General features: G+C 33.9%; 2 protein-coding genes across 3 annotated transcripts; one reads left to right on the plus strand and one right to left on the minus strand.

Moving 5' to 3' along the window:
- Window positions 1-408: 408 nt before the first annotated feature.
- LOC8259564 (ribosomal RNA large subunit methyltransferase I) lies at window positions 409-6,823 on the plus strand. The gene is made up of 8 exons (XM_048372777.1): window positions 409-555; window positions 713-938; window positions 1,160-1,294; window positions 1,994-2,216; window positions 2,877-3,063; window positions 4,990-5,174; window positions 6,257-6,394; window positions 6,597-6,823. Exons 1-8 carry the CDS (start codon window positions 456-458, stop codon window positions 6,723-6,725), a joined length of 1,323 nt encoding a protein of 440 aa, XP_048228734.1. The 5' UTR covers window positions 409-455; the 3' UTR covers window positions 6,726-6,823.
- On the minus strand, window positions 6,775-10,982 carry LOC8270928 (ALA-interacting subunit 3). 2 transcript variants are annotated; one of them, XM_002516375.4, is made up of 8 exons: window positions 10,664-10,981; window positions 10,508-10,566; window positions 10,341-10,415; window positions 10,141-10,257; window positions 9,899-9,969; window positions 9,091-9,388; window positions 7,560-7,849; window positions 6,775-7,040 (listed from the first exon to the last, which is right to left on the minus strand). In XM_002516375.4, the coding sequence occupies exons 1-8, from the start codon at window positions 10,749-10,751 to the stop codon at window positions 6,986-6,988; spliced, it is 1,053 nt and encodes a 350-aa protein (XP_002516421.1). In that variant the 5' UTR covers window positions 10,752-10,981; the 3' UTR covers window positions 6,775-6,985. The 2 variants fall into 2 exon arrangements, with proteins under 2 accessions (XP_002516421.1, XP_048228735.1); XM_048372778.1 differs by lacking the exon at window positions 10,508-10,566 and having other exon boundaries at window positions 10,664-10,982.
- Window positions 10,983-11,209: the final 227 nt, after the last annotated feature.

Consider the following 11,209-nt stretch of genomic DNA (forward strand, 5'->3'; position numbering starts at 1 on the left):
GAGGTATATTTGTAAGTATGAGAAAATAACCTTTTAACAGATATATATTATAAATACTAGAAAACAACCTCGTTAGGTGGGTTAATTTATAAGTATGAGAAAACAACCCCGTAAAAATAATATATGTAAGAATATGAGAATTAACTTTGTAAATATTAAAAAATAATTCTGTAATAGAGATATATGTGTGAGTTTAGAAAAAAATATTCAAATTAATTAATAAATATTTTTTATATTTTATATTAATAAAAATTTCAAAATTTTAAAAATTTTAAAAATATATGTAAGAATAATTAATTTGTTATTATTTTTTAAAATATTATTTAATATTTAATATAGAAAAAATTATTATATTATATTTATTATCTTAATTTTATAAACAAAATAATAATAGTTATATACTTTCGTCAATTTTCCTTTTACCCCACTTCTTTCAAACCTAAGAAAAATAAAAAATGCAGCGGTTGCAGCTTCCAGCGCGCCTCGTAAAGTCTCTGCCTCTTTGTTCGTTGCCATCCACTCTTCAAGAAATTGCTTTTCCTCATCCAACTAAAGGTCTGTCCTTATTTTTGTCTTTTTTTTTTTCTTTATATCTTTATTTTCAATTATATCTAAGAAATACTACTGTTGGAGTACAGTAGCATAATCAACTGCTCGGATTTCAGTTCTTGACATTGTTTTGTTTATTAAGAATTATTGTTGGGATTGATAGGCATTGCAAAAGTTGTATTGAAAAAGGGAAAGACACAACTTTTTAAGGAGGGAAGCCCAATGGTGTACAGTGGAGCAGTGGACAGAGTAATAGGTCGACCACCACCCAAGACTGGAGACATTGTGGTTGTAACTGACGGGGCTGAGAAACCCATTGGCTGGGGCATGTTTAATTCAAAATCTATGTTCGCTGTTAGGCTTATGCAATTAGAAGAAGAAGTACTGAGGTATTTATGTATGTATGTACGTGTTTAAAGGGCTTCAGTTTTTTCTTTTTTTGGGGGGGGAAAAGACTCACTTTATCTTCTCTAAACCTTTTCGTGATTTTGGCATTTCGTCCTCTATGGCTCTATGTTTTTAGTGTTTTAGTTGGATCCATTGTTTATGAATGTATGTGTTTTTTTGCTTCAGAAAGCCATTAAGCTTGTCATTCATTCTTGTTTTGCAGAGATCCTTCTTGTGCATTAAACATGGAGAAATTACTCCGAACAAGAATTGATGCTGCCATACAGTTACGTAGGAGGTTGCGTCTGCCCTCAACTCTCACAAATGCTTTTCGCGTTGTTAATAGTGAAGGAGATAGGTACATGATCTTCTTACTAGAATATCTTGGCAACTTCTACCGTTTAACATGACTGCAACATGAATCATTTGTTAGCTGTTCTTTGTATGTGAAAGTAAGCACCCATACTTGAAGTATGAACAAAGCTAATGGTATCCTGGTCTCCCAATAAATGTACGAGGTTCAGCACTTTGGGGTGTAAGAGAAGCAGATTGAACTGCTTCAAATATTGTTGTGGGAGCAAACAATGATTGTTGATTGTTGGATTATACCAATTGGTTAGAATTGCTGGATGCAGGTCCTTGATGTTTAACAATATGCTGTTTAACATACCAAAGCTTATCAAATTTTAAAGTGCTGTTCCAACATCTAATATTAGTTACTTTGATTCTTCGCTTCATACAAAAGTAGCCATGTCCGGATAAGGATTCTTGGATTGGTTTGACACTTCAAATTAGTGAGAAAATCAATTAGTAATCGCCGTATCCAGTGTGCAGAACTCATATCCATGGCCAAGTAATATTACTGTTAATCAATATTGCAGCTGATACATATAAGAAAGAAATGGTGGAGAAGGAGAAAAGATAAATTACATGTTGCAGAAATATGGTTTGACTGTTTAATTATGTTTAGGAACTATCTTCGATTTCCATTGTCTTTTATACTTTGTCACTTATTTTATATCTCCTCACAAGCTTTGCATTCACTCCCTTACCACAGATTGTCTGGATTAATTGTTGATGTCTTTGGAGATTTAGCGGTAATAGCATCTTCTGCTGCATGGGTTGAAAAGTACAAACCAGAAGTAGAGGCTTGCATCAGTAGAATGGATGAAATTAATTATATAAGCTGGAGACCATCCGTTGAAATCTTAAAAGAAGAAGGAATCAATGTGTCAGATTTGAAAGAAATGCATCCATCCATTTGTCATGAAAGAACAAAGGTAAACTATGACTTGGAAGGAGTACATATTGCATCCTTTTGTCACTTCTGTCATTCAAGCATCAAAGTGTTGTGAGCCTTTGTTTGTGGCTGAAATCTTCTGCAATTATAAATAGTACCTCTTGCAATTCCTAGGAGTAGTGAATGCCTTTTTAACATGAGTATCCGCTCCTTTCTTTTTCTTTTGAAAATACTCTACCCCCTTAAAACTAACTGAAGTCATGGCCACACTCTTCAAAGGTAGTGAGGCAACTAGTTACTAAGGCACTGCTGCAATATCCATCTTATGCAGAAATATAATTCAGAGTTTTTATACTTTGTGTTTTCTGAAATCGTGTGCTACTCTAAGAACTTCAATTAATAGTTTATTCTCACTACCAGCATGATCAAGGTCGTTATTGCTCCTTTGATTTTTGTTCAGTTGTTTATCAGCATCTATTTGGGCTTGATGACTGTTTATGATATTGTGCCTCCAAAATAAATGCTTTTTCTGTTTATATATACATAAATATATCTCTTTGTGTGTTTGTGCATGTGTGTGTGTAAAAAGTCCGCCTATTGCTTTGATTACATAATGTAAGATGGCAATCTCTTCTTGCACAAGCTGCCTCTGCTTGTATATGATGTCCGGCATTTGATGCATGCCATTTCTGTGTTGCAGGTTGTGGAAAATGGAATTTCTTATGCAATATCCTTGAAGGGTCAAAAGACTGGATTTTATGCCGATCAACGTGAAAGTCGAGAATTTATATCAACAATTTCAGCTGGTCAGAGAGTTCTTGACATTTGCTGCTACAGTGGAGGTTTTGCTCTCAATGCAGCATGTGGAGGTGCCATAGATGTTTTAGGTACAATTTTGTTCCTCTTTATGATATTGCACTTCCTCTTGGCAACACCCAATGGTAGTAAAATGCCACTTTGTGGGTTTACAAGTTTAAAATATACTAGCTTGGCTGTGTCAATGATGGGGCACATTAGCAACTTGTTTACTTACAGCATGCCAAAATGGCTCAAATGCTCAAGCATGTACATGGAATATGTGGGATGATGGGGAGGATGATTGGGAACTTTGTTAAGCTTAAGAAATCTGGTTATTGTTGCAAGAATTCTGGTTTCTTAGAATATGGGTACTTTAGTTTTTTCTGTTAGCCTTTAATTTTATTGTTTATTGTTGAGTCTCATTCTGAATCCTTGTTGGTTTAGGAAAAATATTTCTTATTTTCTTCAAGAGTTTAAAAATTTCGTTTAAGCATTAGGATTAGCTTGATGAGTCTAAAATCTTTAGGTTTTAGGAGTTGGATTATATTAGTTTATTTTCAGTTTTCAGATTTCAATCAATAAACATTTACCTGCAAGTTCTTTACAATTGTCCTATCTTTTTTTGTTGAACCTCAAGTGTTTCTAGGTGTGTTTCTTAAAGGGGCGTTTGGTGTGGAGGTTGTGAAAAGCTTTCTTCTTTTAAAAAAAAAAAAAATTATTATTTCATTTGAGTTTTGAAAACTAATTTTTGAAAAAACTAGGTAAATTAATGCTTTTCTAGAAGCAAATTTGAAAACATAGTTTATAAAAAAAATTAAAAAAATAATAATCAATCAAAAATTCAGATAACTATCCTATTTCAGTTGTTGAAATTCTTATTTTCTGCAAAAGTTAATGTAGAACAGCAAGCCCTTCCTACATCAGTCAACCTTTACGTGTACTTGCTGAGCCTAGCTTATAGAACTGATATTTTCTAAAAACCTTTTTAAACTGAATGCAAATTGAGCAGATTTTGGGTTTTACATCCTTCAAATTAGACTTTTAACTTTAAAGAAAATATTTTCAACTTCTTCTCAGGTTGATCATTCAAATACCTATCAAAGAATAAGGAAAGATAGATGGTTAGCTTTTAGACTAAATTACCCGTCTATTTTTCCAATTGAATTTATTGGAAGTCGATAGAGAAAGAAAAGATTAGGATGATTTTTTGAAAGTCGATATGTATATGAATTTTAAACCTAATAAATTCAATTGGTAGTGCTAACCCTTGTCCATCTAGGATTCCAGTAATGCAGGTCCTAAAGTATGTTAACTTGTGTCTGATGGACAAAACTTCGTGAATTTTGGTTTCTCTCCCATGCTTTTGGGGTCATAAGCTATCCGAGGGTTTGATCCTATTATCAATTTTGAAATACTTCTGCATATTTTAAAGTATTTAAAGATATCCTTGTGTATAAGCACTTGCAACCATTTGAGAGTTTAGGAATTTAGACCCTGTAAGTTGGCTTACTCCATCTATGCTGTCAGGATGCTATGCACTAGGACTAGCTGAGTGCACTAGTAAATTCAAAACTGTTGGAACAAAGCTTGTTGGCTTTCAAATGGTATTTCATTTTCTGTTTCTCGAGTCTTTGTCCATTCTTTTTCATCACTTATGGTGCACACAAGCAGTGGATGGGTGGGATACTATAGCTGCAAAAATTATTTATTTATTCATTTATTTTATATTCCTTATTTATGGTGCTCAATTCTTCAAGTTCCTTGAAAAATTTGCTTTGGCCCACTCCTAGCCATGCGTCCTCTAGCTCCATGTTCTTACCAACATTTTCCTTTGGCCCCTCCAAATTTGTTCTTGTTATGTTGACACAGCATAGATGTTATGTGTGGTATTGTATTTAAAATTAGAAGCTAGCTATTAAGTGCCAGTAAATATTAATTTGCGAGCTACTGTAGAAAATCAAAAGATTTGTACATCTTATAGACTAGTTATCTGATTGTCTTTGACATTCTTTCAGGTGTTGACACATCATTGCCTGCTCTAGAGCTTGCTAGAGAAAATGTTATTCTTAACCAGCTGGACCCGGGACGAATATCATTTTTAAGAGAAGATGCAACCGAGTTTATGAAGGGAGCCTATTCCAGAAAAGAATCATGGGATATAGTTATCTTGGACCCGCCTAAATTAGCTCCACGAAAGAAGGTATAGCAACATGCATACAAGTCATAATTAGTGACAAATGAGCTTGAGTAGACTTATTTTTAAAGGTTGGCTCAAAGAAAGAGGGTGCCCAATCCACATATATATATATATATATATATATATATATATATGATAGCAGTTCAATAACTAAGCGATTAATGCTTGGCGTGACATGGGCTCTGATACTATGACAAATGAGCTTGGGTAGAATTCATTTCCAAAAGCTAGTTCAGAAGAAGAGGATGTTCAATCCACATATATACATCATAATAGCCTAGTATCTAAGCGATGTGAGATAGATATAACTTCTAACAATTAGTCAAAAACTTGAGATGCGACAAGCTAATTTCCAATAGATGCGGACCTAATGTTAATAATTGTTTCAGTTGGGACTTAGGAACTCTTCATATTCCATTAATATTCTAAATGGAAAAATAGGGTGTCATATCATACTTAACCAATTAAATTGGGAATTTTAACTGAAACATCATCATAAATAATATTTTTTTATTTTTCTCGCCAAAGGTTTAGTTTTAGAATAATGTCTTAATTATAAACTACTTTTTCACGATAAATATCTTTCTTTCACAACCTTGATTTCTCCAGAGATAAAATCTCTTCCGTAGTAGTCATTTTGTTTTGCTTTTCTTGGATTAGTCATTAAAATTCTTTGCTAATCATATGTTGAAATGCAGGAGCCAGTAATCATGTTATGTAATATAATCGATTATTGAAGTTTGGATTTCCAAAATTTTGGTGCTTCAACATTGGGGTCTATGTTTTTCTTTCTCTACATTATATGATATTTATACAATTCTATCTTAGGTTATTACATTTAGATAAGAATATTACCAAGGATCACTTGTATTCTTTCGTGTTATGCTTCTTTTAGATAAAAATTTATATTGTGCTTATTTTTCTACTTAGGATAGAACAGTTTTTCATGTTTTTGTGCCTAAATTTTGGCAATTGTCACTTGCAATTATCTTTTCCCTCATGGATAAAGCCATGACTTGGCTTGCTTTTCTGCTTTCTTCCTCCACACCTTTGTCTGTATTTGATGTTTTAGTGCTTGCTGTAAGGTTCTACAAAGTGCAGCAGGCATGTACAGAAATCTGAACTATTTTGCAATGAGATTGATAAAGAGAGGTGGTCTTCTCATGACATGTTCATGCTCAGGGGCCATGACCCAAAGCGGGAAATTCTTAAGCGTTCTCCAGGCAAGTAGTATTTTTGGATGTGCCACCTCACCATTCTACAATCCCAAATGTTATCTTACTCCGAGATCCTTAGAACAATTACAAGATGCAAAATCCAGGAACTTAGTCTTTGGACTATTTTTTCAGCAAATTCTATATGATATCTTCTTGGTTCTGATTCTCTGATTTTTTCATTGCATCTTATAAAAAAAATGATGAACAGGGTGCTGCATCAACAGCAGGAAGGAAAATAACAATTCTACGACAAGCAGGGGCAGCTTCCGACCATCCTATTGACCCATCCTACCCAGAAGGCACATACCTCAGCAATATCTTATTTAGAGTACTATAAAGGTCTCGTGTAACAAGCTTACTTGTACACAAACATAATGCAAACTCTGTGCTGACAATAGTTGAATTTAATACATTGACAAAAGTGATCACAATCAATTCTATTTCTTATGTTACAAATAAGGTTTACCAAAGTATTACACCCGCTCAAAAATAAAACTTTCAAACCTTTCAAACTTGGGCAATATTTTAAATTTTTAATACACATAAATTACATCAACCATATAACAGGATCTATTAGCGTGATTCCAAAAGCATTTTTCAGCGACCTCCAGGAGTTCTGTTCCATGATAAATAGGAAGGGTCTCCAAGACGCCTGATATGACGGCAAGGATACAGTCAGGAAAAAATATAAATCATTAAGAATATGCAACAAGGCAACACACAGATTTAACTGTAATACCAAACACACACCAATACCCCCATCCCGCCTAATTTTTGGTCATGTGCATTGAATAATTAACATAAATTTTGGCTGGATCCATTGACAACCGGTCATGTGAAAAAAGGATAAGGGCTTTCCATATTTATAACAATAATCCTTAGTTGTATTTGCAATAATCCTTAATTGTATTTGCAATAATCTGTTTATGAATTATGACGAGTCTAGGCAAAAATCAACTTTTTAAGGGATATATTTACTACGGCTAAATCAATATCTCAGGTAGCCAAAGTCATGGACTAGATCCCAGAGTTATATTGTGCCATCAAACATGTCATTCAAATTCCCACCATGAAATACAGAGCTCAAACAGAAGGAGGTGCTATTCACAGCCTCAGGCTTGCAAGACTTCAATTTAGAAATAACTTGAATAAATGTGGCGAAGAATGTTACCTAGGCTTGATGAGGTACACAACAGTGAAAGACATTGCCAAAAAGAAGCAGATACCCCCAACTGTAAGATAAGCGATGCCCAAGAAGTCATTTTTCCCACCAAGCCAGGTTGTGGTTGAAAGTACCAGTTTCTTCTTGCCATCGAAACTGTATGTATTATAGTTGTTCTGCAATGTTATGTGTAACTCATCATTGGGCTGTAGATCCTGCTCTATCTTCCCATATAACTTTCTAAATGTAGGCAGAGCTGCAGTTCGCATCCAAACAATAAGGTCCTCCTGCTCACTTAACTGCCACAGAAAAGCATATTCAACCAGGTCAGACAAATGCCACTTGCTGAAAACAACTTTCTCATGGCTGGCTCTTAATGTCCATGAAATAGCCTAAAAGGGCTTGAATTATCAGGTAGGAGAAGTGCAGAAAAACAATGAAATTAAGCAATATAAAATTAGGAAATTAACTGCTGCTTCATGGCTTTACATTCTACCACTTGCATTTTAAAAATCAACACTTATATTGTGTATGATTGAAAAAAGTTTCATAAAATATCTCATTATAAATCCAAAGTTTGTGTTTGGTTGAAATGAAAACTCATTGGAATTTCTACTTAATTATACACTAGATTCTAGCAAATTAGGTAGAAATTTTTAATGAATTACATATTAGTAAGCTAATATATTCCATAGGATCAAAAGAACCTCTTTCAACTTTACCATTTCATTTTATTCACTCTCATGTCTTCTCTCTCTATGGATTTTTCTCTTATTAAAATTTATTACAAACAAAATATTAATTTCATTTGAATTGAATTATATAATTACTATGAACTACATCATCCATAGGAATTCATTTGAAAATAAAATGAATTTCTTGGTGGTTTCCAATCCAACACTATTTCGTGTTTGATAAAAATGAATTTCATAAAATTTATGGAATTGAACATGTAAACTAAATCCTACCATAACAGATAGAATTTTCAAATAAATGTCGCATTAGTAAAGTAATATTTTTTTAAAAGATCATAATACTCCTTTCAACTTTACCATTTTATTTTCTTTTGTGCTCACATGTCTTCTCCCTCTATTGATTTTTTCTTATTATTGTTTATTCAAAAAAAAAAAAATTTATTTTAACACCCCAAACACAAAAACTCATCTGTGTTAGGCAACTGATGTAAAGGTTATCTATATGACAGCCCTGAGGGTCAGATTACAAGTTGGAGAATCAAACATTCTTTTGGCTGGGGGAAACAGGATTCTCGTTTGATTACTGTTTAAGCAGTTGGCAGTTTTAGTTGAATGGGGAAGAGATATGTAAGCTTTGACTGAAAAGTAAATGTTTGAATCCATACCAATCTAGCTTCATGATAAGAAATCGGGCATGTATCTAGGAACAGACATGTTTTATCCCTAAACCTTTGGTCCCTTCAGAAAGACTCCATATAGATGCTTAGTTAACTCACCAAATTGCATGTTGCAAACTAATATTTCTGCATATATTTTTACCAAGTGAGCAGTGAACAAAGACTTACTGGTTTTGATGTATTAAGCGTTGCACCACCTCTGAGATCTCCCATCTGGAAGTTTTTAGGAAAGACATCCTTGCCAAATTTGTGGTCCCTGTCACTCTTCCATGAGATGTCTTTCTTATTCACTTGCAACTCCATGCTATTGAGGGAGAAGCTATAAGTATCATTAAACAAACTCCAAGCTATTAGACCACATGGCACGATTGCAATCCCATTCACAGTATCTTCTGGCTTACAATTACTGGTTTCATTCTCACTGCTTAAACTTCTCAGCTGCTCATCGCTTCGGCTCTTCACATACCTGAATTTTGTATCAACATTATGATAATATAATATAATAGCCACGAACTCCATCAAATGTTTAAACTTTCAACCACTATTCATATGTTGCATCATACAAACAAAATTAAGGTAAAAGATTTAAGATGCTGTAGAATTTAGATCAAATCATAAATATTAGAGAAAGAAAGAGATAAGAAGAATTGATCAGCAAATAAATTTACTTCTCAACATCACAAACGGCAGCTATACCAAACAGCAATTAAATATCCAATATATCAATTTCCTCCAACAGAAAGTCCTTTCAGTCAGGTTGTAATATTCTTCATTGTTTATAAATTCATAAACGTCTGTTCTCGTGATCAATATGGTTCATGTCCTGTAAACATTTCTGCACATTGATGACCCTAAATATTCTTGGTCACAAGATTGTAATTAACAATTGCCTTTAACAACTCAATGAATTCTTACGTGGTTGTTTGAACATCTACAATTATATTGGTGGAAGATATGACAATGGTTGGTGACATACCTGCGATGATTCTGGTAAAAGTTGTCAAGCTGATAATATACATAGATAGGTTGCTTCATACGCTTCGTAACCTGACATGAGGAATATGAGATTATCAATTGAATAGCCATATATCATGATCGGCATAGCTTTACTAGGTTGCTTGATACATGAGTTGAGCTGGTAGTTTGGTTCATGGTATCAAGGCTATTACAAGTGAGGAGAATAGGTGCCCCTAATAGAGTTAGGGAGATAAGGCTTACTCTAATTGTTCTGTTGCATCTTTTATCAGTATCAGGGCTTTGAATATATCCAACTTTATCAGTCCTATTTTGGGCAGGAATGCACTCAGTCTCATAGCGATCTATTATTTCAACAACCTGGTAAGAAATAGAATAAAGTTGAAATTAAATAGAAGGGAATAAATAGATTCTAAATAAAAAGAGCCTGAAGTGAAGCTTACATCTTGGGAGGCAGTCAAGGAAGCAATTCCAATAGGAATGAAGACGATGCTAACAAGGATGAATGCAGAAATTACCTGTACATCCAACATATAGATTTAAGACCAAATTCTTAAATTCAAAGCAGAAAAAAGAATTAAGAAAAGAAAGACAGGAAACTAAATTTTACCCAACGTGGCGTAAGAATTGGCTTACAAGCTGGAAGTTCTTGTTGGGTAAATCTAGAATCTGAAACGAATAAAAAATTAACATATCAATCGGGTCGCTTCTCTTTGATTGAAGTAACAAAATTAAATAATTATATGAATATAAAAGAGAAACTAACATTTGGGTCGCTTTGAATTTCTTCTGGGAGCAGCAGAATCAGCCGATCCATTGGCTGCTGCACTGGAAGACGCAGTATTATTACTCATCGGTTACACACAGAGACTTTTTAGTTTCTAAACCACTAAGCAATGAAACCCAAAATCTATTCTCAAGGAAAAAGGAAGCAGAAATCAGTGAAAGAAAACAAGATTTTGGGAGCTTTTAAAGACGAAAGAAATTCGTGTAAAAAAGAAAAGAAAATTTTTCCTAGTCTTTGGCTTGGGTTTTGACTTTGAAAATTCTTTGATTCCCTCTCTAGACTTCTAGACGGCCAGCCAACCAGGAATTGTCTTCGTCCCTTCTTTTTTTTTTTTTTATTTGAATTTCTAGAAGGTGACGACTAAGGAGTGAAGTTTCATACACACCTGGCGAAGGGGCGGTTCGAACCGGGGAACCGGACTGGTAAACTGGCCTTACTTAATTCTTATGAACCAGTCTGAAATTATCATAGAAATGCACCGGTTAATGTTACCTAAACATGAGAATTCCAAAGCAGTTTATTTCA

The sequence above is a fragment of the Ricinus communis genome, chromosome 4 (assembly GCF_019578655.1).
Source record: "Ricinus communis isolate WT05 ecotype wild-type chromosome 4, ASM1957865v1, whole genome shotgun sequence".
In the NCBI taxonomy this organism is placed as follows: Eukaryota; Viridiplantae; Streptophyta; class Magnoliopsida; order Malpighiales; family Euphorbiaceae; genus Ricinus; species Ricinus communis.